Source organism: Lasiodiplodia theobromae (assembly GCF_012971845.1).
Source record: "Lasiodiplodia theobromae strain AM2As chromosome Unknown scaffold_23, whole genome shotgun sequence".
NCBI lineage: Eukaryota > Fungi > Ascomycota > Dothideomycetes > Botryosphaeriales > Botryosphaeriaceae > Lasiodiplodia > Lasiodiplodia theobromae.
The window spans coordinates 661,700-687,400 of record NW_023336439.1 but is presented as its reverse complement, the minus strand read 5'-3'; the positions used below and the strand labels follow the sequence as shown (position 1 = coordinate 687,400).

The window sequence follows — 25,701 nt, the reverse complement described above, 5'->3', positions numbered from 1 at the left end:
TCAGCGCTCCCGCCCGCGCAAGTCCAGTGCCAGCAGCGCACGCGGAACTGGAGCCAGCCTCCTCCGCGCGATTGACCGCGACCCGCTGATCGCCCCACGCGCCTCGTCTCCAGCGCGCCGAGCGGCCCTTGCAGCCCCGGGGTCAACCACCTACCTCGATTGCGCCCAGCTTCCCAGCCCTCAGTATACAGTACATGCGCGCATGCATCCAAGTGCGTCGGCATGGCTGACACCACCTCCACCACGCCCGACGCCGCCACGAAAGAAGCGCAGCAGTTCTGGGGCTATCTCTTCCGCCCTGACAAGTGCGGCACCGACCTTCTCAACCGCTTTCTCGAGGGCATAGCAATCTATGTGGTGCGCGCCCTCCGCTCACAGCTCCCCGCCGCGCAAACTGACCAATAGATCCCAGGCCGCCCATTTCGGGCCCACCGAGGACTGCGCGGACATCACGCCCACCCAGCTCGCCGGCTTCTACAAGGCCGTCGGCGGCGACTATGACGTTCTCTTTATCGATACGCCCGCCCCCTCCGTTGCCTTCATTTACAAGTCGCTTGGATGCCTACATTCGCTGCAGCCAGGCCCAGACTCCGACGGCTACAGTATTCCAACCGTACCAGCGCTCAAGCGCAAGGGCTTCATAACATGGCAAACCATCCAGCTGCTGCTCGGTCCGGACGAGCATGTGCCGTTCCTGCAGGGCGCTGTAGAGCACTTCGACATCGTTGACCCTGGCACCGGCAAGGTCTTCCCCAAGCTGCTACCCAAGGAATCATTTCCAGAGAAGCCTGACGAGGACATGTTACGTTGGTACGAGAGCGTGTCAAACCGCTTGCGCGAGGAATGCGAGGCCGAGGAGCAGCAGCAGCAGCGCACTCGGGCGCGCCGGCCAGGACCGCCTGGCACCGGTGCCGATATTTTTGACAGCGATGCGTCCAACGACGAGCACTCTGCTGACGAGCGTACCGGTGCAGCTGCTTACTTTCGGAACCCGCTATATCGTGATCGCGGCGGTCGTCCCACCATAATCCGCCGCTTCTCCCGCGCTGACTACAAAGCTCGGTCTCCCCGCGAGTTTGTGCAGGACCGCGGCCGTTTGGTCGCCGATACCATAAGCCGCCACCTTCGGACGCCTTGGAGCAGGTCTGACAAGCACGAAAAGCGCCGGAAGAGTCTTTCCGACAGACCCAGCACTTCCCCGTATTCTGAAGACGGAGTAGGCGACTACGATGACGATGCGGAGCCTACCCCCACAGGCCCGCCTCCGAGGTATTCGCATCACGCTCATGGATCCTCCAGCCCCAAGCCGCATGCTTCGCATAGGCAAAGAAATGGTCGGCGAAGAGGCAGTTTCCACTCGTATCACAGTGAAAGTTCTTCCGACTCTGAGGATATCCGCCGCTCTTCTGAACGTCTGCCAAAAGACCCTCGAATGCGCCCAAATCATCACGTTCCGCTTCGCCATCGCCGTAGTCACTCTCCACCCTCCTCACCACGTGAGTATTTCCCGCCGTATGGCGAATATACTACCCATGGGAGGAGGTATAGCCACAACAACCATGGAATGTACCCGTACACGCATGTATCAAACACGCACAGGCGCACAGACTCCGATCCCCCGCTTCGTGTTCCCAAGGAGCGCAGGGATCGGGCTGAAAGAAGCAGTCCACGCGAACGTGAGCATCACAGCCGTGACCGTGAGCGCGATCATGAGCGTGCAGACAGAGAAAATACACGCCCGAGCCCACGTGAACCCCGAGATCCTCGCGAGCAATTTGTCCCATCGTCCTCTGCCACCCCACCGACCCCGCCACCAATCAAGACTTACTCGGGTACCAACCTATCGGCTTTAGGGAACAGCCATAACTCGTCCCGGCCCAGCCCGAGCGGTTTCAAGCCAACCACCGAGCCGCTCTTCGCAACTCAAGTGGCACACCTCCAACCTCCGCCCACCCAACTGGGTCCGAATGGCCCTAGTGTCCCAACCGGGCCCGTTCAAGGCAGTCCCATAACCGGGCAATTCCCCCGTTCTGCGTACTACGGCGATCATCTTGCTCAACCACACGGCCGACGGCCAAGCTATCCGCCGCGCGGTGTCTCCGCTACAGGCGTGGATCGAATGCCACTCCCTGCCAGAGCTCAGAGCGTGCGCTATCCCGGTGCAGCGTCACCACGCTGGGCCGGTAGCAGAAATAGTAGCATCGAAAGAGATGCACCCTTCAGAGAGTCGCGAAGAGACAGACACAGCGGGCACAGATATGTGCAGGGTGTCGGCGGTTCGTTAGATGGGGTGGGCGGGCGGAGATACCCGGTTGAAGGACGCTATTGATAGAGGCAAGATCGGGGGGAATGCTTGACTGTTTTCCGCTTTTTATGAAGGGTACTAGGGTTTCGTAATCTTGCGGTAAGGCTCTCGGAATGACGGAAGCTGAAGGACCCTTGACACGATAATGACGAGTGCTTCTAATGCAGCTCACGAAGCGACTGTGACGACGGAACGAAGGCACATAACAGGCGTGTCTGGATCATGGATGACTATCAAGGTTTGTGCTACGGCATGATTCATCACCACTTCTTCTTGACTGCATCTTCATATCATTAAATTTTCCTTCTCGTTCCAATATCTTTCTTCTATCGCCATTTCTCTTCTTTTCGGCAAACATTTTCATAAGGCATCTGATACCAATTAGCAGTTGACTTCATCTTGGTAAGACGAGAGATTCTTCTTTTTTTCGGCAAAGCGTCCACAGAGACAAGGACCATAGCGAGCATGGCGTTCTTTTTTTTTTTTATGGTGTTTCTTTTATCACACGGTTTTGAGCGCACGTTTGGGTACTTGAGATTTGTATCCCGCATGCGGATTTGGGGATTCACCAATTGGAAGGAACGAAGAGAAGGTGGACGTTACCCACGTGTAATAGCTTCTAGCCTCACGGCCCAACATACGTATGTTCTCTTTATCTATGTATGAGGAAGATGGCTCTCAGCTTTCCGGTGGTTAATCGACTGCGAAATTGTGTGGTGTGCTAAGTGACAGTACGTGTATGGATTTTTGTCTTCCATGCAATTCAAGATGTGAGACGTAGTTAAAGGAAGTACCCTTCTCCAGTGAAGCTCCCGAGGAGTAGCATTGGGTAATTAGATTTCGATTACGTAGAAATGCAGAGATCACACCCCAAAGCCACGCTTTTCCCCAGCCCAAACACAACCATGGTATACGCTGCACGCTTTTCATGCAAGATTCGGCAATTGAAGTATTGAACAAGGTTGTTTTTTTATGAACAAGTGCAAACTACATATGTTGGTACGCAAGGAGTCCCACTTGCTGTAGGGTGTCTCTGGAGAGCAAGAAGTGAGAACTATGAAGGTCCTATCTTTTTTGCAACTTTGAATGATCTGCCGAGGCAGAGCTGTACATCCCAGCCCACAATCTACTTTGCCACAAGACGCAACAAAAGCAGACTGCTCCCCGTAAGAGGACTTGTGACGACTCCGAACGGAGCAAGTAGCCGGTATACAGTTGCGTTGAGAAATTCGAGGGAGGGCCGACGGCACTGTTGTCAACAATGCAGCCCAGGTATCAAGCAAGCCGCCAGCTGGAAACACATGTAGTGCGCCATTTGCACTATGCCAGCTGACCAGCGAGCGGGGAATCGAGGCGCCGCCTGTGCCTTGAGAGGTGAAGCAGCAAGGCGATGTGTGATGGGGTGAGAAAAAACGCGAGGCGGTCGCGCCGGGGCTGTCGCGCTAATGCCCGCTAGCGCGTGGCTGACTCAGCTGCCTTCCGTCATTCTCTTTGTAGCTTCGCCAAGCCGCAGCAACGACCTTTACCCTCGACCACGCGCGACGACCGCCTCCATCCGCACCACGCGCGACTCGACAACTCCGCATCGCCGGTTTGCGTCGCATTAGTTCCCTGCTTCTGCTCCCCCAACTTCCGAACGCGCCGACACCATGGGCAAGAAGAAGAGAAACCACCCCGACGTCGAGGAGATCCTCAACCGCCCGTGGTGCTACTACTGCGAGCGCGACTTCGACGACCTCAAGATCTTGATCAACCACCAGAAGGCCAAGCACTTCAAGTGCGAGAAATGCGGTCGCCGCCTGAACACCGCTGGAGGTGAGCCCCCACAGTCCCTATCGCGGATTGAACTGACGCATTGTAGGTCTCAACGTCCACATGACGCAGGTCCACAAAGAGACTCTCACCCAAGTTGAGAATGCGCTGCCCAACCGCCAGGGCCTCGACTTCGAGATCTTCGGCATGGAAGGCGTCCCCGAAGATGTCATGCAAGCCCACCAACAACGCGTCCTTCAGCAGTTCTACGAGCAGCAGGCTGAACGCCGCGCCGCCACCGGCAACCCTCCGCCCGGCTCCACGCCCACTGGTGGCGCGCCGCAGCCCAAGAAGCCCAAGGTTGAGACGAAGGAGGATCTCAAGGCTCGCTTGGCTGCCCACAAGGCAAAGAAGGCTCAGGAGGCAGCTGGAGGAAGCAGTGGAGACGTCACCCCGCTCGGACAAGGTGGCCAGAGTCCGGCCGTAGCTCAGAGTCCCACAGCATTTGTGAGTGCCCCCAGCCATTCCTATTGCTGTCAAAGATCAATGCAGACACTGACCGAGTCACACCATGTAGCCCGGTGCCCAGCAGTACCCCCCGCAGCAGATGTCTTTCTCGAGCCCACCTGCCAACCCAGCTCAAGCCGCTTACGCGCAGCCTTACGGTCAGCCCGGTTACTCCCCGTCACAGGCTTACAACCCCCAGCCCTTCCCTCAGCAGCCTGGCTATGGTGCTCAGCCGTTCAGCCCTAACGCATCTTCCCCCTTCCCAGGCCAGCCTTTCGCCCAGCCCGGCGCTCAGCCGTTTCAGTCTCCGTTTCAAGCTGGTCCGCCTCGTCAGCAGAACTCGGGCTCGCCGCCGGTGACCCTGCCCTACGGCGCACACCAGCCTCCGAGTCGCACCCCGCCGAACAACGGCCACCCTCCGCCCAGGCAGGGAAGCTTGCCTGCTGCGCCTGGCCTGCCCCAGCGCCCGGCTTTCGGTGCTCCGCAGGTCAACCAGTACCAGCTGCAGCAGATGCACCAGGGACACGTCCCGCCTTCCGTCACCGGTCACCCTGCGTCCGCTCAGCCCAATGGTCACGCCACACAAGTTCCGCAGAGCTCGATTCCCGGCCTCGAGCAGTCTGTTGATGATCTCATTGCCAGTGCTGGCAAGTTGAGTGAAGCTCCCAAGACTGCTGAGTCCGAGCGTGCGAAGAAGGACGAGGAGGCCCCCAAGGCCAAGAAGGAAGTCAAGCTTGTCTACTCTGATGGCGAAGTGAGCCCGGAGGAGAAGATGGCGAAGCTAGCCAGGTACGCATTTAATCCCGCCGAGAGACAACAGGATGAGAAGGTGGTTGGCTCGCTTGAACCCCCCGTCACTGGCGTGGTTACTGGACAAGATGACGTACACGACCCATCGGGATAGGTATTTCTTCGGTGCGGCTTCTCAGATGTTCGCTTGTGTCTTCCGCCACAAGTGAGCAGGGGTTGGGCCACGGACGAAAAGCCACAACCAGCAAGATTCACAGCACTTGGCCCTTTTCTGGTACAGCTGAGCCGCTACTTTCTTCGACATGATTTTTTTGCGCACAACTTCGGCGGCCGGCTGCAGGAGATGGACAAAATCAGCTGAGAACAGCTAAGTTTGCTGGCATTGCGTTCCTTCCGACATGCTGTTCTAACCACGGCCGAGGGTTTACTTGCACGATCACGCGGCGATAAGGAACACGGCGAACGTAGACGGCACTCCATTACAACAACTGCATAAAAGAACATCGTCGGTTAGTCTTCACAAAATCTGTCCCTTTGGGCAGAGGCTGATGATCGACTGTGGTCCAGCTACGGACGGCGGCGCTTATGGCGTTTCGGCGACGAGAGCGAGCTCCTTCATATTCCCATCTCTTTTTTTCCTTCCCCACATGTAAGTCTTAAAAACGGTTGGTTCCTTTCCATAGCTTCTCTCGTGCTTTGCTGGCGCCAGAGCCTCTGCAGGGACTTCCACCAATTGGAGCGGGCTGCATCCCACACCGTGAGTGACATTTCTTCATTTGGTGCAATGCTTGTTCTTGAATCTCCAACCGCGATTGGCGCTTCCGGCGCGCGGTCTCGGGTAACCATTATCTTTGTTCCTTATGTCCGAGCCACTTTTTCAGTCTCAGAATAGGTTTGTTGTATTTGCTCTTCCCAACATTAAACCCCTTATGTTCTCAGCCGTGGCAATCGATACGTAAATATTGGGTATATCTGCATATATCATAACAAGAACGTATTTAGACTTGAGGATCCCCTCTGCATGCTGCTTGGTGCGTGCCCTGCCATTGGTACCCTGGGCATCCGTTGGGAGACTTAGTCTTCCGGTTCTGCAATTTAGTGCAGTGCAGTAGATCCTTGCTTCCGGTGTCTTCTCTTGCCCACGGAAACTTCGCGGTCCAATATTCAACGCCGAGATTGTGGATCTGTACAGAATGCAGCACAGCGGCCGCGGTATGCCATGTTCCAAAACGAGTTCATCGTGTGGTTGAAGCATAGTATGGGTTTCGTGATTCTTGACTTCATTCCTCTTTTTAACTGATGTACATTGTAAACGTCCCAATCCCGTTCCTGATTCAACACTAGTCTCCTATATCAATCCCACTTAGACCCAGGCTAGACCCCAACGTGGAGTTCAGTTCCTTCTTCTTCGTCGCCTGTTTATCCGTTAGGTATTAGCGCCTTCTGCCCCAAGAAAGGGAAAATAAGGAGAGAGAAAGATGAGAACATGAACCATGGGTGGACGGTACCAATGCGAACCCGGCCGCCAAACCAATTTACCCAAAAATCACAAATGTGTAACCAATTGTGGCGGACGAAGAGGGTTGCACAAGGCATGATGACCATAGCCAAAAGGCTAAGCAGCGCCAGTGTGGCTTCGGTAGACCATTCCGGATCGTTGCTGTTTGAACGTTGAGCACGTCGGTTAAGTGGGGCTGAGGTCGAAAGAAAGGGCATGGCGACTATGCCGTAACCACTGCCTGAGGCTATCTCCAGACCATAAATTACTTAGTATATTATCCACATTGTTCTCTTTGTTTTACATACTAGTGATTATGAAATCTCGGGTGTGGGTGCCTTTCTTTTGTGTAGTGACATGCGGTGTCAGTGTCGGTAAGTTGTAACGGTAGGCTCCTTCCACTAGCCTTTCGCCTGGTAGGTCGAGTGAACCGTAGGGTTTACCTTGAATAGACAAGAGTAGGGTGACAATGATTAGACAAGTGAAGTATCACGTAGTTGTGCGATGCACAGTGAGCCGGTTACCCCTAAACCAATAGGTTTGGATTAGAACTTTGAGTTAACCACGGAGAGTCAAGTGTCTAGCTAGGAGTGTGTCTATATACTGTTGGGAAGCTAGTTACAATTAGGTGTGAGGTTGGATCATAGTGATCCTAGTGGGTCTTTGGATCAGGACTTTGGATCAGGACTGATCCATGGTGGGGTACGTGACCCGGGCGCTTGGGGCACCTTTCCGACATCCGGGATTTGACTTCGCCGAGCGGTCGTGATGTCGACCTGTATCTTGCCCGTTTCCCTCGTGTGTCTACTTTCCGGCTTCCTGCCTTCTTGCGCTAACGCGGGAGGATTATCCGCCTAGACCATCGGCCCTCGCTTTTGCTTTGTGGGCTCTCGTCCCGTCGTCATATCTTCTTTTTCCTCTTTCGATAATTTCGTTTCCGCCTCTGCTGATTGGTTTAACTTCCTGCCGGTATACTTCTATCTCTTCTTACGTGGAAAAACAAATTGAGGACACAGGCTTGTCCACAAACATTTATGGCGGAACCTTCAGGATCAGGCGTGAAATACCAGAGGCACTCACTCGCTATACTTCAAGCCCCGAATTTCAGATAGCCGCTTGCCGCCGATTCGTTCTGCTGGATCGAAGTAGAAACATACTGATGTTCAACTGTACTGAACCGCGTAATTAGCACTTATTAGAGATTTCATTAAGAAAATATATATGTATCAATCGTATGATTCAAAAAAAAAAAAAAGTGACGGCTGACAGCTTTCGATTCTTGAGAAAGAATTTAGAACTCAAAAACCAAATGTTGTATTATAATTTGCAGATCTCACATCTGCATTAACACACGAAGTTTATCTGGCTATAAATTTGGCTCGCTATTCTGAGAGAAGCCCGAACTTTCGAGGCAACGAAAAAGACACAGTTCAAACCTGTATTGCTGGTGCATTGGGCCTCAATCGTAAGAATTGTATCGACGTAAGTATGTCAAGCAAATAGATATCCTGGAAAACTACGTAAAGATCATCCCGAGCCAGCATTGGTCAACGGGGAAGCTTACAAAATATCTACGTTTCTTGATATGTCGAGTTCTATCTGGTCTATCTTGTCTCTGTTGCACCCGGCCTTCTCTTTCCCTAGCTCGAAAAAGATTAAGAACTGGACATCCATCCCAAGAAACATAAGCCTACAATCCCCGCAAAAAAACACTTCACACCTTCTCCTCGGCTAGCGCCTTGAAGCCGGCGGCGAGGTCATCCCTCAAATCCTCCCAGTTCTCGGCGCCGATGGAGAAGCGGAGCAGGGTGGGCTCGACGCTCTTGTCGCTCATGCGGCGCCACTCGATCAAGCTCTCGACGCCGCCCAAGCTGGTGGCGTGGTGGAAGAGGTGGAGCTTGCTGGGCAGCCTCTTCGCATATTCCTTATTCTTCATCCACAGGGCGAAGACGGGGCCGAAGCCGTTGGGCATCTGCTTCTTCAGCCAGCCCTGCTCCAGGTCCTGCGTCTGCAGGCTCGCGTGAACGACCTTCTCCACCGTGGCGGCGACGGGGCTCCCTGCGGTGGAAACGTTCTCGTGCAGCCACTTGACGAGGCGCTCGGCGTTCCTGCTCTGGGCCTGCACGCGCAGCTGCAGGGTGCGCAGACTCCGCACGCCGAGCCAGCCCTCGAGGCTGCCCATGACGCTGCCGAGGAAGACGCGCTCGTTCCACAGGCCCCAAAACCAGTCTTCACGCGACTTCGGCACGGCGAGTACGCCGCACAGCATGTCGCTGTGGCCGCCGATGTACTTTGTGCCGCTGTGCATGACGACGTCGGCGCCCAGCGCAAACGGGTCCTGCAGGCCCGGCGGCGCGAAGGTCGAGTCGACGGTCAGGAAGGCGCCGCGGGCGTGGGCCTTCGCCGCCAGCGCCGCGATGTCGTAGGCCTCGCCCGTCGGGTTCAGCGGCGTCTCGACGTGCACAACGTCGCCTTTGCCCAGGCCCAGCTCGTCCCACGTGCGCTCGTCGTGCAGATCGGCCAGCTTCAGGCCGTGCATCTTGGTGTGCAGCGCCAGCACGCCGTGGCAGCCGTGGTAGCCGCCCAGCTTGTCGTGCCCGATGGCCACGACGTTCGGCCGGAAGTAGACCATCAGCGCGTGGAAGGCCGACAGGCCCGACGAGTATGTCAGCGCGCGCCCGCCCAGCAGCTCCGACAGCAGCGCCTCCAGCCGCGTCGTGTTCGGCGCCGACAGCCGGCTGTAGATGGGCGGGAAGTCGGTCGACGCGGGCGGCCCGGTGGCCTCGGTGCTGGCCTCCAGCTCGTCCGGGTCGCGGCTGTAGCGGAACGTCGTCGACACGTGCATGGCGGGCGCCACGTCGGCGCCCTTGTTGAGCCAGTCATCGCCGTGGATGGCCAGCGTGGCCGGGTCGTAGGTCGTGGGAGGCGCCATTGCGGCTCTGTCGAATTGGCCGAGATGGGAAGACGCCAATGGATTGATCGGCAACGGGAGGCTTGAACGGCGGCTATTAGAGCGCTACCGGTGGCGGAAGAAACAACAAGCGTGGTGCATGCTGAGAAACAGTGAGCATCAGTCAATGAGTGGGTTGATGGCGAGATTTAGACGTGCTTGAGGCTGCGCTTCTGCCCCACTGCTCAATGACGGAATCGCATGACTCATCTGGCCACGACCACCCGGCCAATGGGAAAAGCCACGTCGGGCTGGCGATGCGGATTGCCGGTGGAGCGGGACCTGACTTGCGCCCCGTCGAGAGGGGCAGTGGTGTTGAGGCCACCCATCATGCGAGATCAGCACAGCACGCGCGGGGAGCCGCCCGTCGCGTCAGGGCATGCGAACACATGCGAAAGCCTTCAGAAAAACACAGCACATGACAGCAGAGATCGAGTTGTTATTCGGCACCTGGATCGCTACTAGTCTAACCGCCACTTTTTGCTGCTACCCCGCAGCCCCGCTGACTGCCCCTCACTAGATGCTTCAACGGGCCAACCCAGCTGCTCATCAACTCATAAGACCATCATCAAAGGAAAAGCAAGCCATTTACAGCTGGCCAGACTTGACGATGGTGGGGGCCTTCTTGTACTTGATGGCGCCAGAGCCGCTGCCGCAGGCCTCGATGGCCTTGACGACCCTGTACGACTCGACGTCACCCTCGGGGACGGTGCCGAAGACGACGTGCTTGCCGTCGAGCCACGAGGTGACGACGGTGGTGACGAAGAACTGCGAGCCGTTGCTGTGGCAAATGGGTTAGCGCCTGTCTCAATTGGGCGGTGCGGGGCAATGTCTCCTTACGTGTTGGGGCCAGCGTTAGCCATCGACAGGAGGAAGGGCTTCTGGTGCTGGAGCTTGAAGTTCTCATCGGCGAACTTCTCGCCGTAGATGGACTTGCCGCCGGTGCCCTGCGCTGCCGTCAGTATACCCAGCGACGCGACGATGACGCCATCGGCTTTGTAGGGGAGTACGCACGTTGCCGCGGGTGAAGTCACCACCCTGGAGCATGAACTGGGGGATCACGCGGTGGAACTTGGAGCCCTGGTAGCCGAAGCCCTTCTCGCCAGTGCACAGGGCGCGGAAGTTCTCGGCGGTCTTGGGGACGACATCGTCGAAGAGATCGAAGTTGATGCGACCGGACTGCTCCTTGACGGCGCCGGTGGAGGTGACGTTGCCCTTGGCGTCGACCTGGACCTCGGGGCCCCTGGAGAGATGCGGTCAGCAACACGTCGCAGCCAATGCGGAGCGGTGACAACCTACTCCCACTCGCAGTCGAACTGTAGGCGGCGGTTAGCGACAGCAGCAGAGGGTGCGAGGGTGTGCGCGACGTACGAAAACCTTGACAGTCATGTTTGCTGATGAAGCGTGGAAGTTTCTAATGGAAGAGGGGGAAGATTGGGGGAAGCGGTGGAGTGGTGTGTTGAAGAAGAAGCGGGAGGAGGGGCCCTTGGAGGGGTAGAAAATACGTGGAACGGAGCAGCCCCGCCTCGGGAGGAACGCGGCCATGGTCTGCTGTGCTTCGGGTTTAGCGGCTAGGGCACGTGAGGAGAAAAGTGAGACGCCTTGGGCTGTTGCGCGACGCCTGCGGAGGGCTGTGCCTGCCTCCGCAAGCTCTGCCCTAATGCACATCCGTCGTCATGGTGGGGAACGCGAGGCTGACCAAGCCTGCGAGTCCGAGGAGGACGACGGTGGCTGCGGGCGATCGGAGAGCTCAGAGCTGGCTGGAGCTCCCCCAGGCGCAGCAGCCCGGCAGTGGGAGGGGCAGCACACCTACCGATGCGGCGAAGGACGCTCTTGATGCGTGCGAGTGCGTTGGACGGAGCTCAGTGGAGCTTGCGGCGGGCGATTGAGGGCAATTGGCGGCGCTGGACGGCTAGCGATGGGTGAGAAGCGTCGAGCTGCGCTTCTCAGAAGACTGGCAGAGCACTGACGCAGCCGATGGCATCGCCGGCGCCAAGCAGAATTCCAGAGCAAGTCACGTGCCGTCCGCGTTCCGCTTTCCCAACGCTGACCCGGCCAACACGTCTGCGGGGTGCCCGCACGCTGCGCTCGCCGCTCCATTGCTCACCGCTCTACTCGAGTGATCGGATGAAAAATCACGTGCAGAGTCGAGGCTCTGGTGTCGGCCGGGCGCAGCCAGGGTGTGGTGCCGGGAACGGCGGTCGGGCACCCAAGGACCGGCTGAGCGTCGCTGAGAGCGCGAAAAGGCCACTTTTGAGACGAGATCCAGACACCGAAAGGCGAATTACCTGGCTCCCTGATTCATACAGTTGCAGCAGGTGCCCAGAGAATTGTTCACCACCATCTGACGCTGCGTGGGCGTGCTCGAGACCTTCCGAGTTTGCGGCAAGTTCGGGTGTCTCTAACCCTTCCAACCCTGGAAGCACTTGCCAAGGCCATCTACTGCCCCGGGGAAAGCACCACAGCACGCTGCGAACTGTCCTCCTACCACACCACCGTTTCCGCAAAGCCCACCAGCCGCCGCTGAGCCCGCGCCCAAGATGGATCTCGACAGCCTCAAGGACAAAGTGAGCAACCTCACGCTCTACGACCTCAAGGCCGGCGTGCGCAAGGTCCAGAATGGTATGCGACATCTGTCCGGACGCCAACGCGCAAGAGAACCGGATGGCTAACCACCAGCCCAGCGGTCATGAACTATACCGAGATGGAGGCGAAGGTGCGCGAGGCTACTAACAACGAGCCTTGGTGAGCAACCCGCCCGCAGCTTTGCCTTGACACCGTTGCTGACCTCTCTCCAGGGGAGCATCTTCGACTCTGATGCAGGAGATCGCGAATGGAACCTATAACTAGTCAGTCCTCCCGCATAGCCTTAACATTCGCCGCGCATGCTAAACGACGCATCAGCCAGCTGCTCAACGAGATCATGCCCATGATCTACAAGCGTTTCACCGAGAAGTCAGCGGAGGAGTGGCGGCAAATCTACAAGGTGCGCGTTCACTGCCCAATCACTCCACCTCAATGCTGATGGGAAGATAGGCTCTCCAACTGCTCGAGTTCCTGATCAAGAATGGCTCCGAGCGTGTCATCGACGACGCACGATCCCACCTCTCGCTTCTCAAGATGCTGCGCCAGTTCCACTACATCGACATGAACGGCAAGGACCAGGGTATCAACGTGCGCAACCGAGCAAAGGAGCTGGGCGAGCTGCTTAGCGATGTTGACCGCATCCGTTCAGAGCGCAAGAAGGCCCGCGCTACCCGCAACAAGTACACTGGCGTTGAGGGCGGTGCCGGTATGGGCTTCTCTTCCAACAACCGCTACAGTGGCTTCGGCAGCGAGACTGGTGGCTACAGTGGTGGCGGTGATTACGGAGGTTTCAGTGGAGGTGTCTACGGTGACGGCGGTGGCTTCGGCGGCGAGAGAGACAGCGGATACCATGGCTCGGGCAGCAGGCGGGATAGGTTCGAGGAGTACGATGAGTACGATGAAGGTGCGGTTGCAGCTCCCGGCAGGCGACAGGCCGACACGCAGCGGGCTGGTGTTAGAAGGGAGACCAGCGGCGGCGCTGCCAGCAAGAAGAAGGAGGAGCCTCCCAAACCCAAGCAGCCTGAAGTTGACCTCTTCTCCTTCGACGATCCCGAACCCGTCCCTTCAGCGTCCAATGGCAAGGCCCCCGCCACCAGCTCCGCTGCGGACGATTTTGGCGCCATGCAATCCGGAGGTGCAGACGACGACGATTTCGACGACTTCCAGTCTGCCACTCCGGCTCCCGCCGCCGCTCCAGCAGCAGCAGCGCCTGCCCCTGCAGCTGGCGGTTTCGGCGTTCTCACTCCTCCGCCCACCGCGCCATCTGCCCAGCCAACCCAGTTCGCCGCACCACAGCCGCGTTCGGGTGCCCAGGCATCCAACATCAACGACCTGTTCTCCTCCATCCACTCGCCCACGGGCAGCATCTCTTCCGCGCGCCAGACCCCGGCCGCCACCGCCTCCTCCGCCTTCGCTCCGCCGCCCGCGCAGCAGCAGCCCGCCGGTTACGTCCCCAACCAGCCCAACTACTTCACTTCGGTGCCGGCTGCGTCAGGTCTTGCAACTCAGCAGACGGGCGGCAGCCTCGGCGGCAAGGGATCCACGCCCGGCGTCCTGTCCCCAACGGGCAGCATCGGCGGCGCCAAGAAACCCGCCGGCGGCGACGCCTTCTCCGACCTGCTCTCCGGCATGGGCACGAAGAAGCCCGCCCAGTCGCAGCCCAAGGTCACCATGGCGGACCTGGCCAAGCAAAAGACGAGCAGCGGTCTGTGGGGCGCGCCGGCCGCCGCCTCTCCCACGATGCCTGCGGCTGGTGCTCCGCCGCAGGGCCAGAAGACCGGTAGCAGCGGGTTGGACGACCTTTTGGGTTGAGAAGCAGGTGGGAAAGAGCTTGGCCTAGCCAACGCATACTGACGATATGTGAAAGTGTAATGGCCGTTACATGAGGAAAAATCAGTTAGAATGAATGTTCTTTTTTTTTTTGTGCTTGGTTGTTGGCAGCATAGGTGCTGTTTCTTGTTTTTCGTTTCCTGCCTCATTGGGATCAGGCGGCGTGGAGCAGCATAAAAGATACGAGACCAGGGGGACAACTGCATTTCTGCTTCGTTGGCTTTTGGGTTTATGAAGTGTATATAATTGCTCGAGATTGATGACTATTTCTTCGCTTTCGGTTTTGCTCTCTTTATGGCGAAGTGATGTCGAGTAAGACCGCGGTTCAGAGGTCGAGGGAATGGAAAGGAGCAAGATAACGGGGTCTGTACTCTGGCATTGCCGTGAGCGTTGTGGATATGCACCCTTTTCGGAATACTGGTTACTCGTTTCTTTCTCATGGGTACAGTGGTAAATGCCAGCTGTTGGCTGTCTTTCATGAATATAATTTTAAAGATGACGTTGGGAAATTTGTCAGTGCTCCTTGCTACTTCCAGCTATTTTATGTTAAATTGTAGGATAAACACTTTCTACCCTAGGCCGTTGGACGGCTTGTACGGCTAAGATTCCACAATGAGCGAGATGAGCGTATTGGGAGAAAAGCGCTGGAAAATGAAGTGGCGTTCTCGACCGGGGCATTTGCTGCTCCAGCTGGGTGTTTGGGAAATCATATGGAAATCCACGTCCAATGTTATAAAATTGCTTGACAATATATGGATAGATAACGCGTATATAGGGTGCAAGAAGCGTAATAGGCGATTTCCGGGTGGTTGGTAGGTGCTCAGCCTGGGAGCCGAAATTCAAGGTGCAGGTATCATACGGGTGCCCACAGGATAATAAGGGCCACTATAGGAGAACCAATAAAGCTGCTGACTTGGATATAGCACCGCAGGATGTACGGGGAAGATCTGAGCACGAGTCCCAGGGCGAGGAGTGACCCGTCATCTCGGTTCAGACCGAGTCCTATTTCGCTTCTGCAGTCGTCTCCGCACATCCCCACAACACGCTTACTTTGACCGGTTTTTGGGCCAACAACGACATGGTTGCTCCCGCTGGTCGGCTTCGCTGGGCAGTATTAAGGCTGCTTTAGGAGATGGGCTTTCGAGGTTGGGCTACGGTTGGCTGTTGCTTTCGTGGCTTCCGGTAAAATAGTTAACGACGTAATTGTGGCATGAATCAGACGAGACCTGAAGTTGTGGTGTTCATGTTTCGTTTTTGCATTTCACTACTGTGAAGTAGTCTTATGGTATGAACCCGGGCGACCAAATGCACGCCACCCTTTATTTTCCCCATGTGAAAACCGATAAAGAAGACCCCAAGCAGGAAACGCTTTACATGACAACACCGGAGTTGCTGGCAATACGCTGTGCGTGGTGTCAGTGAAATCCATATTGCAAACGCCTTCTCGTGCGCAGAACGCAGGGAGAAACTTACGGGCCAGAGCTCAGCAGCCTCCTTACCGACGGGGCCAGTGATGGCAGAGCCCTTCATTTCACCCTTGGGATTGACGATCTGTGCCAAATCGCGTCAGCCATTTCTGTTCTCACCAGACTCCACCAGCTCCTAAATTCTTTCCAAAGTCCTCCACTCTCAGGATGCGGGGCGTGCACGTACCACACCAGCGTTGTCCTCGAAGTAGAGGTAGATACCGTCTCCCCTCCTCCAGGGCTTGCTCTGGCGGACGATGACGGCAGGCATGACCTTCTTCCTCAGCTCAGGCTTGCCCTTCTTGACAGTGGCCATGACCATGTCGCCGACACCACCGGCCGGCAGACGGTTCAGGCGCGCACCAGTGCCCTTGACCGAGATGATGTAGAGGTTCCTGGCACCGGAGTTGTCGCAGCAGTTCATGACGGCACCGCTGTAACGCAAATCAGCTTCTCGCTCGTTTTTCGCTGCCATGTTTCGCGTGGGGCATGCGCGTGCGTATGCGCCGGGGGTTGCTTTCGGGCGGATCCGGGGTGTTTTTCATGACTGGGGGAGTCGTTGCGGGACTTGAACGTACACGGGAAGACCGAGGGTCATCTTGAGCTTGTTGCCGGTGGCAGCGCGTCTGCACAGAATTGATGTTAGCGACTTCATGTCCTCCATAGAGCTCATCGCGCGATTCTCAACGCCTCCTCTCCCTCCACCGTCTGACTGCGGCCATCGCGACAGCGATTTCGGGAAGGGCGGATGACGTACCCTCTCTTGGAAGCCATTTTTGCTGATTATCCGGTGGTGGTCGGGGGATAAGGTGCGAGGGTATATTGTCGTCGTCGGCGTTCCGCAGCGATATCGAAAGTTTCGCTTCGCCTGTGCCTGCTCGGTGGGCCGGAACTCGGGCGATGTGTTGTTCCGCGCGCTAGCCCCAAACGGCGGGGAACACCAAATCTCGAGCCTCGCCCCTCTTGCTCACTACTACCACCAGCGCCGAACGTGATGGTTGAACTTTTTAAGAATTGAAATTAAAGCTCGCATACAATTCACGTATTTAGAATAGGGTATGGGAACTTCCAATGCCCTTGGCAAAGCGCTGTGCCTGGCTTGTCATGACTGTTTCGACCAACCTTCTGGACTACCCGGACTTAGGATAGCCATTGAGCAGCATGACTCTCTTCTCCTACTGCGACCTCTCCGTCTGAAAATAGCTGGAAAAGGAGACAACGGGAAAAAGTCGTGTGGCCGTAGTCAGAAGGGCCGCGCCACATTTGGGCCTCGTATCCGGCCGCCGAAGGCCGACACTTGTTTCTGGCAGCCACAGCGCCAGTGCACCTCACTATCCAGCCCTACACCGAGGCTGGCGCGCCCTACGGCGCTGAGGGAAGCTTGTCGTGTGGCTCAAGCCCCTTAATGCTCCCGCGGGAGCGCGAGCACCGCCTCGGGTTACATAAAGCGGTAGGTATCATCACGTATTCTGCTACCGCCAAGCCAAGGAGTAGATAAAAATAGCGTCCGCGTCTTCCCCTACAGAGCGTTGAATTTCTGCGGCGTAAAAATGCCGAACGGCGAATCCCTTCGGCTTCGCCTATCCGGCCATGTTTCTTCGCGGACCGCAACCGGGGCCCGGTGACGAGCGGGGCGTGCCGCCGTACCTGAAATGCCATGCATAGAGGCGCTCCTCTCCGGCGTCTCCGAGATGGGGCGCTGGATTCCCAAAATGGAGGTTGAGGACGCCATGTTGGAAGTCGACTCAAGGGAAAGCCAAGCTCACGCCAGTGGGGAAAATTATGGAACGCGGTTGATGATTCGCTTCCCGCTGCGCCGGCTCGACGGATGTTTACCAACGAGCCCTTCAGGCGTTCAGATCACCGCGGCAATCGAGCAGAGAAAAAAGATCGTTTGTTTAGCAGAGATATTACCGGACCGCGTGACGCTCGGGTCGCGACTCAGGCCTCGGGTAGAAGCAATGCGCGTTGTGGGCCGCGACGATCTCATGTCCAACGAGAGCGATCCTAGCCGAAACCAGCGAAGATGAGCAAGATGGCTGGGCACTTGGGAAAAAGTAGATGTCAAGAAACGTCATCCAATTGCATGTTGGGCACGTCGTCATGGGGTTGCGGGAATTGCACGGGTGGGTGACCGGTGTCTAGCGCGACGACAAGCAATGGGGTCAACGCTGGGGAAGTCCGCAGAAAGGCGGTCTGAATCATTCGAGAAGCATTCAGGAGAAAGGGCTGCAAGAGGTAGACAAATGCAGGACCAGGGCCCCAGCAGGCGCGGCTTCGGGATGCGACGTCAGATGGGCACGAAACGGGGACCACGCAGGCTGCGGGAGGAACCTAGGCCAGCCATGCGGACCACTTGGTCTGCTGTGAGCGGTGCACCGCGAGGGCCTCCTGATTCCCAGGGCCACGCCGACACGGGCGATCCTCCAGAGACGTCCGAATCGCGCGGCGCCAGAGGGTTGATTCAGGATCTGAAGCTTCTCGCGCTCGTGTCGAACGCGGCTCGAGCTCGGCGGCGTCGGGCGGGACGAGGCCGACTCGTATAGCGGAGGAGCCGTAGGGCTCAGGTCGCGGCGTCCGAGCGGCAGCGGGCGAGGTGATGTGCAGGCCGACGCACGCTTTATGACGATTTGCAAGTGTGTAACAGCGGCAGGCGGCCGGCGTAGGGAGAGCGGCGCGCCGCAGAGCCGCGACGTCGTTCGGCGCTGAAACAAGCCACTGATGCTCGCCAGCGGGAGCAGGGGTGCGGCGCCTCCACGCGGCGCGGAGAAGCATCAGGCGACGGGGGTGGGCAGCTCTAAATTGGCCTAGATACGAGCGGGCGGCCGACCGCGCACGTTCGGGACGGCAGACAGACAACGCGTCCTGCCGGCTCGAGGGAGGCGGCGTGGCAGGCGTCAGGCAGGTGGAGACGGGCCGACGGGGGTCACCCAGGGCCCTACGATCGCAGCCAGCCAGAGCCTATCTGAGCCACGGCGGTGCGCGCGCGTTGCTCCTCAGCGTGAAACCTCTCCGCCGCCAGGAGATGAGGCAAGGTGACACGTGCGCGCATTCCACCGCCCGCCAAGGAGGCCAGAGTGCGCGCTGCTCGGCTCTGCCCAAATTGCAATCTGCGAGCATCACGGCAGCTCCCAAAGCCTTCGCTGCCGCCGCTCTTGCTTCGTATTTGGCGTAGCTTTTTTGCCCTGAGCGGATAGTGAGCGCGCCCCGCCCGGTCGCATTGGCTCGCTAGCAGGGACCCTTGCCGGAGCCCGCAGCCTGTCCTGACGCCCAAGCGCACCAGCCCCAGCACCAGCCCACGATAACGGGCGCCCTGGACGAGCAACCACACCGCGCACCACCACGCCAGGAGCGATACGGCGCCGCCAAACGCTCTCGTCCGGGCCCGCCCCATCTGCCTCGACCGATCGCCCGCCTGCTTTTTTCCTCCTCGCCCGCCCCAGCAGCTGTCCGCTGTCGCATGCCACACCGCGCCGCCCCGCAGCTTCCTCCGCACCGCTCCTCCCACGCCCCCACTGTCTCGACATGGCCGACGAAGCCCAGGAGACGGGCCGTGTGCCCAAACAGAGCAAATGGAAGATGTTCAAGCGCGAGGACTCGGTGTCCAAGCAGGAGAAGCAGAAGAAGACCGAGGCCGACGTGATGGACTTCCTCAAGCCCTCGACCACCAAGAACGCCCCTCGCATAGACGTCGCCACCGCCCAGCGCTGGCCCGGCGCCTCAGATTTGCTTGCCAAAGCAAAAACACAACACCAGTCCGACTCCAATCTGTCGAGCCTGCCCTCGTCGCTGCGGGGCGGCCGCCCGTCACGCCCGCGCTCCAAGACGCTGACCGTCGGCTTCCTCAACGACCCGCCCCACGTCATTGGCGAAGGCGGTGACGAGTCGGAAATCCCGCCAATTGAGATCTCGCGGCGCCGTGTTGCCGCTGCTCGCGCGGCCAAGGCCGAGGGCAGGAAGTTCAACGAGGCAGACATCGGCCGGTCCATGACCGTGTCACACAGGCACATCGAGAGGCCGGACAACGTCAAGAGGGCTCACACGTCGTGGGGAGAGGTCTCGCCTGGTCTGCAAACGCGCTTCAACCGGCCCAAGTCCCCTCCCCCTCAGACCCAGCCCACGGACGCCACCGACGATGAGGAGGAAACCCGCCAGTTCCAGCGCCCGCGCGCTGCTACAGGTGCCACGATTGCGGAGGACATGCCGAATGACGAGCCAGATTTTAGGCCCGGGCCGTTAAAGCGGTCGCAGACCGGCCTGTCAGAGATGACGCCCGAATCTCCGGAAGATGATGACCCACCCCGGCTCCCCGAGCTATCAAAGGTCGCCTCCTCGTCCTCGGACGGCTCCTCACTTCATTTCAACGCCGAGTTAAACAACTACCTCTCTTCCGAGCCCACAAACCCAGATTCGCTCGCTGCCCGCGTGCAACACCAAATGCGCGCCGACGAGGGCCAAGCGTTGCATCAAGCTAGCGCAGAGCCATCGCCCGAGGATGATCGGTTACCATCCATGTCTAGCTCGAGCACGTTCGAAGTGGGATCGCCGCGGTCAATGTCGTCTACCTCATACAGAAGGCCGTCATATGATCAAGGCGCTAAAGCACCACCCCGGCCGAACCCCTTTGATGATCCGACATCTGGGCGGAGACCCTCATCTATTTCGTCGAACGGACACGCCTCTCTCACGCACTCTAATACCAGCCCTACCGACACCAGTTCGCAGCGCGACTTCATCATCAGCCCTCCCCACTCCCGCCCACCCTCCTCCGGTTACTTTCAATCAGGCCTGGCGCCTCCTGCTGTACCTCCCCACGCAGCTTCTCCCAATTCCATCGACGCCACCACCCCCACCCAGCGCGACTTTGACAGCCGCGACAGATCACCAATGAGGTCCCCTGCTCTGAACGTCGAGATCCCAAAGCAGCCTCCGCGCTCCCCCAATGTTTTGGCCGACCGCACCGCCGGCTGGAGTGCGGCCTCGTCTGGCCACCGCGCCGATCTCGCCGCCGCTGGCGATGCCGCTCTTGATGACTTCGCCGAGCGTGTAGAACACATGCGCGGGGTATTTAAGCTCACCGCAGAGGTCAAGAAGTCAGTTGACTCCTATGCGCCAATGACGTGGATGCGGGCTGCTATCTGGTGGTTTCTGAAAGGCCGCTCCGGTCTGGAGGTCATGATCAGGAATCGACCCCGCGGTCAGACGCAGGAACAGCAGCTGCTGACTCAGGCCCACGTTGATCTGGCCAAGACCTGGTGGATCTTGACAGAGGTGCTGGACAACCATCCGGGCATCAGGAAATTCGGCAAGCTTGGTGCTCAAGCTGACAAGGCCCGCGCTGCGGGAGATGAAGAGATGACGGAGTTTTTTGAGATCCAAGAGTCTACTCTTAGTAGCTTGAAGGGTCTCCTTATCTCCGTCTCCAGGAACAATGTCATGCCACCGGAGAATGCTCTGATCCAAGGCCAAAATCAAGACATTTGGGTCAACTACCCGACCTTTACGCCGGATGTGGAAGCAGTCCTCGGAGGAAAGAGCAAATCAATCGTCGTTGACACCGCTAATCGCCCCATCAACCCTCGGTCCGTTATGCCCCTCAGCGACACCAAGGAAGACTTCTGTTATGGTCGGATCTTCGTCAACGTGGGCCTCAGCTCCGAGGACGATGATGATTTGTCTGGCATCAGCCTCCCCGCCGTACTTACCATTCTGCGCCCTCACAATGATTGGAATGTCAAGATTGGCCTTTGCAGTCAAACTGACCTTCTTACCTGTGCAGTGCAAGGCGATCCGAAGAAGGGCCTTACTTGGGCAAATGTCAAGTGGAAGACTGGCACTCGTGGGCTTTCCATCCGTCTGCCCCGTGGTTTCACCTTGAATGTGGATCTGGAAGAAAAGGACTACCGCATGCTTTGGGGCATCTTTGATTACACGCGTCAGGTTGAGGCCAGCATGAACACTCGCCAAGACGAGCAGTGCATCCATGAAGTCACAGTGCGTGACCTCCAGTACAAGGACCCGCAAAACCCTTCTGCTTTCCCACCGGACAGGATCAAACGTTGCAAAGTCCGCATCTTTGAGAAGTTCGTCATGGTCAACGAAGGTACCGGGCAGCGGAAGCTCCACCGTGGCTACCGCCTCCTCATGATTACAAGTCCTAGGAGCAAGACCCTTAGTACTGTCAGCCACGAATTCACCGGGAAACGACCTATTATCTTCGAGTTCCGGAGTGACCCTGGCGATGCCAACATTCCTTTGATGATGTTGAGAATTAGGGAGGAGGGAAAGAAAATCTGCACTGCTATCATGAGCTTCAACGATACGAGAGAACGGGTGCAACTCTTCCAAATTCTCAACGGTCTCATGGTTGGCCCCGACGAGTTCTGCCCTGCTCAAGTGCCTCTGAAGGGATACTTGGTCGAACAGGTTGGAATGAAAGAGGTTTTCTCCGCGGGCCATGACATCGTGAAGAAAATGCAGTGGCAGGACGTCAAGGTTCTCAACAAGGAGCCTGACGACCCGGAAGTTGAAGTGCCGCAGACAATTCTCTCCGAGGAACTGCGTGTTATCACGAGACATGCTTGCGGCTCAATCACTGACCGCATGAACCTCGGTATGCTTGCTCCCCCCATACTGTGAAGATGCAATGCTGATAACATCCAATAGGACCCGGTGAGATGCTCGTCAGACTTGACAACAGCGGCAATCCCGATATTCACTTCCTCCGCTTCCCGCAGGACGACGCTACAGCCGCTGTTGACGCAAAGCGTGCCGATACCCACGTCCCGGATGCTATTGCGGATTTCTTGCGGACCATCAAGACCTCACCCACCATCAGAAGCTACTGTTTCAAGGACCATGAAGGTAATCAGAGGAATTCTCACGTTTAGAAGCATGTTACTGATTCCGTCTTCACAGCTATGCACAGGTTCCAGCAAGCCGTCACTGGTTTCGAGGTCAAGTATGATGGTATTGCCGCAACTCTTGCCATCTCCCGTAGGCGAATGGTTGTGCCCATTTACAAGCGTTGGGAGGCACAGACTGTGCGCCTGCAGATCCTCCAACAAGCCGGCACTTTCCAATTCTGTGCCTACATGGAAGACTTTTCGCACGCTGATGCGATGAACTTCCAAATCAAGAGTATGGATCTCTTTGAGAAGATCGAGCTCAAGGGTAGCAAGGGTGAAAGGGGCCGCTACGGCCTAAGAATGGTCGACGCGAAGTTCTGGCTGCCTCCGGAGAGGAAGAGGGACAACGGTCCTGTGGATGAAGTCGAACAGGCCAAGAGAAGGTTTGCGTGCCTTGACATGCCGGAGTATCCCGGTGAACATGATGACATTACGCTGGGTTTTGAGACCGAGGCTGGTGAGTGGATATACTTTTTCCATTCTCTATCAAGGTTGGAACGTTCCTACACTAACGAAGCAATTCTTACTACAGAGAGAAACCGATTCTCCGACGCCTTGCCAGCTGCCACGCAAGCTACAAAATTCACGTTGAGGCGGAAGATCTAAACAGATGCTTCAGCTTCAGATCATGTGCACGCATTACTAGCAATGACGACAAGCATCGGACCGTGTAAGGAATGCCTCATTTGCTCCAGAGAGCAGGCCGGATTTCACGAGGCGGCCATTTTATGTTAAAAGCTTCCTCAATTGCTTCAATTCACTCCCACAACTGCACATAGCCCGTTATTTTTTTGGGTCGGCTGCAGCTCCTTCTTCAGCGGAGGTCACCGGGTTCTTCTAGGTTGTCTAAGTCCATGGAAATTGGCGAAATGGGCGATTGTTTGGGCGTTTGATACTTTCTCCTGTGTGTTTTTACCTTCTCATTTCATGTACTAGGGGTTTCTTTCCGCACGGATACCTCACGGAGTGTCTTTTTTCAAGTTCTATAAGTTCACTTCGACCTTCTTTTTCACATTTTCCTTTTCCCCTAAGTTCTAGACTTGGAACTTTGCGGTTGAAGGTATCTCGCACAAGCTACAAGGGCGCCGGTCGAAGGCGCTCTCCGAACAGCGGAAGGCGAAGCGGGTCAGGGTCATCATGTTTTATACCATAGCTGTCAAATATGAAGGAAATAAAGCTACTGCTTTCTACTGTTTCTCTCGTGCAGCACTCGTGCCCTTGGATGTATTTGTGTCTGTACAGCCGCCAATTTTTGTATCGTTTACTAGTCATCCTGTCTATGGAGAGCATTTGCAGCGTTGCAAACCAGTCGAAGCAGAACTAGCAAGGAACACATCCATGATTCTCACTAGACCATTTGAGCCAATTAGAACCATTCACTTGTTTGACTTTCAGACCGGTCAATGTAAGACATGGCACCGAAATAGAATGAAGCAGATCATTTGTCTCGACGCCACAGAAGCGGGGCCACGTCGCGTGGTGTCTCATGATCCTCCCTTCTATTTGCTTTTTATTTTACTTTGCTTTTTGCCCCAGCCACGGCTTTGAAGGATTGCTGGATGTTTCCGTTGGCGCAACCTCCACGCGAACCGTGATGCCGCGTCATCGGTGCTGCGGACGTGGCAGGGGTCTGCCGTACGCGCGGACTCCCTTTCGGTGCGTACGCAAACCCCCCACTCCATTGCAATCCTTCCCCGGCGAGTACCGGGAGTCTTTGCGCGAAGGTCGGATCCGGGAGGTTGGTCTTCCCGCTCTGCGTGCCGCAGATGCCGAAACGTAAGTCTTCCCTCGTTTGGGGAGACGACGGAGGTGTGGCGGTGCGTCGTGTTCATTGTGGCGCAAGCATGTCGGATGCGAGACGGAGGCGGAATTTGTTCGGGAGCGGCCCGCACTTTATCTTGACCTCACGCTTCGGACGTGCGTGGGTTGCACACTTCACGTTTTCTTGAGCGTCGGTTATCGTAAGTCGTCGTCTTTGTTTGTCGTCAATCTGAGTAGTTTGTAACTGCTGGAGGGCTTTGAAAGCTGTGCGGGATACGTTCCTCGGCCCCCCTCACCGGGTCTTGCTTAACTTCGGTGCGAGCTAAACTTTCTAGGAATCCCTCGTTCTTCGGGAGCCTACGTGGGTTTCGACACAAAGTTGACCACGATACTCTCAGCATCCCTGGATTAGCAAGCCACAACTAAGAATCTCATGACCTCCGGTGATATTTTCAGCCTTGATAAGGAAGTATCGTTGGCGCCATATTACTCTTAAAATCCTGGCACATGACGGATTCATACACTATGAATTTCATGGTGGATGCGCGCTTGGTATATCTGGATGCGCTATCGGAAGAATAAGTGCGATAGCATGGTAACTTGTCTCGAAGTGTTCTAGCGCCACTTTGAAAACTATCTCCACGGACTAATCTTTGAGCTCTGAGCGGCTAATTGCGGAATCTCTAGCTCAAGCCGGCCCTTGAAGATGAGCGATGGGGGAAGCTCCCTAGAAATTCCGTATCTTTCACATGCTGCTCTATCATTGTTCTTGCATTTTCGCGTCACTTCGTGATGTCAGTTACTGTTTCGTGTGGACAGAGAGGCTTTAGGACACCGGTAAGTAAGCTTTTTAAGATCTGTGGTCAGGAATACTTCTCTATATTAGCAGAGGCCGGCGCTGAAGAACTAGCAGGCTTTCATCGACCCTCTGTTGCAAGTATATCCTTGTTCCCCCGCATACTGCTAAGCAGTTCATGTTGCACGGTCTAGATCGCAAGTTCCATGTAATTGTGTCTCAAGCCAAGATCTGACACAACCAAACTCGCAAGATAAGCATCGCTTTGCATTGATATTGCAAGCGTGTACTGCTAAAATTGAAACAGTGAGGCCAAAAGGCGTTCATTGGTGGAAGCTGCGACTAAATCGTAATTTGAACGGCAATTTTCACTCACTCCGCTGGATCTTATCTGTTGTGCGAATTTGGTATCACGTCTTCTGTTTTTCCGCATGTGTGGATCGAGCCATTGATCCAGACCCGGAATCTTCTTCAATGGATCCCCATGGTGATGGTATGTAAGGGCACTGACAAGCACTGCAAAGATGGCGCAGAATCGCACTTTCGCCAGTTATCTAGTCGTATCCACATCTGTCTAACTCGCTCGTGGCCT

General features: G+C 56.7%; 7 protein-coding genes across 7 annotated transcripts; 4 read left to right on the top strand and 3 right to left on the bottom strand.

The window, feature by feature from the left end:
• Positions 1–222: 222 nt before the first annotated feature.
• Positions 223–1,473, top strand: LTHEOB_7715 (Hydroxyproline-rich glycoprotein dz-hrgp protein; the record flags this gene model as incomplete). The annotated part of the gene is made up of 3 exons (XM_035517112.1): positions 223–357; positions 413–1,269; positions 1,425–1,473. The coding sequence occupies 3 exons, from the start codon at positions 223–225 to the stop codon at positions 1,471–1,473; spliced, it is 1,041 nt and encodes a 346-aa protein (XP_035371224.1).
• Positions 1,474–3,954: 2,481 nt separating this feature from the next.
• Positions 3,955–5,468, top strand: LTHEOB_7714 (Zinc finger BED-type predicted protein; the record flags this gene model as incomplete). Its single annotated transcript, XM_035517111.1, has 3 exons — positions 3,955–4,120; positions 4,167–4,564; positions 4,635–5,468. 3 exons carry the CDS (start codon positions 3,955–3,957, stop codon positions 5,466–5,468), a joined length of 1,398 nt encoding a protein of 465 aa, XP_035371223.1.
• A 3,058-nt stretch (positions 5,469–8,526) lies between these two features.
• Positions 8,527–9,744, bottom strand: LTHEOB_7713 (Cystathionine gamma-synthase; the record flags this gene model as incomplete). Its single annotated transcript, XM_035517110.1, has 1 exon — positions 8,527–9,744. One exon carries the CDS (start codon positions 9,742–9,744, stop codon positions 8,527–8,529), a length of 1,218 nt encoding a protein of 405 aa, XP_035371222.1.
• Positions 9,745–10,350: 606 nt separating this feature from the next.
• On the bottom strand, positions 10,351–11,151 carry LTHEOB_7712 (Peptidyl-prolyl cis-trans isomerase; the record flags this gene model as incomplete). The annotated part of the gene is made up of 5 exons (XM_035517109.1): positions 10,351–10,543; positions 10,603–10,709; positions 10,777–11,005; positions 11,062–11,078; positions 11,134–11,151. 5 exons carry the CDS (start codon positions 11,149–11,151, stop codon positions 10,351–10,353), a joined length of 564 nt encoding a protein of 187 aa, XP_035371221.1.
• A 1,151-nt stretch (positions 11,152–12,302) lies between these two features.
• Positions 12,303–14,160, top strand: LTHEOB_7711 (Golgi TO endosome transporter; the record flags this gene model as incomplete). The annotated part of the gene is made up of 5 exons (XM_035517108.1): positions 12,303–12,384; positions 12,447–12,507; positions 12,561–12,611; positions 12,667–12,748; positions 12,799–14,160. 5 exons carry the CDS (start codon positions 12,303–12,305, stop codon positions 14,158–14,160), a joined length of 1,638 nt encoding a protein of 545 aa, XP_035371220.1.
• A 1,388-nt stretch (positions 14,161–15,548) lies between these two features.
• LTHEOB_7710 (Ribosomal protein L14b/L23e) lies at positions 15,549–16,418 on the bottom strand (the record flags this gene model as incomplete). The annotated part of the gene is made up of 5 exons (XM_035517107.1): positions 15,549–15,581; positions 15,652–15,729; positions 15,832–16,078; positions 16,223–16,270; positions 16,402–16,418. The coding sequence occupies 5 exons, from the start codon at positions 16,416–16,418 to the stop codon at positions 15,549–15,551; spliced, it is 423 nt and encodes a 140-aa protein (XP_035371219.1).
• Positions 16,419–19,169: 2,751 nt separating this feature from the next.
• Positions 19,170–23,158, top strand: LTHEOB_7709 (uncharacterized protein; the record flags this gene model as incomplete). Its single annotated transcript, XM_035517105.1, has 4 exons — positions 19,170–22,257; positions 22,311–22,508; positions 22,563–23,009; positions 23,085–23,158. 4 exons carry the CDS (start codon positions 19,170–19,172, stop codon positions 23,156–23,158), a joined length of 3,807 nt encoding a protein of 1,268 aa, XP_035371218.1.
• Positions 23,159–25,701: the final 2,543 nt, after the last annotated feature.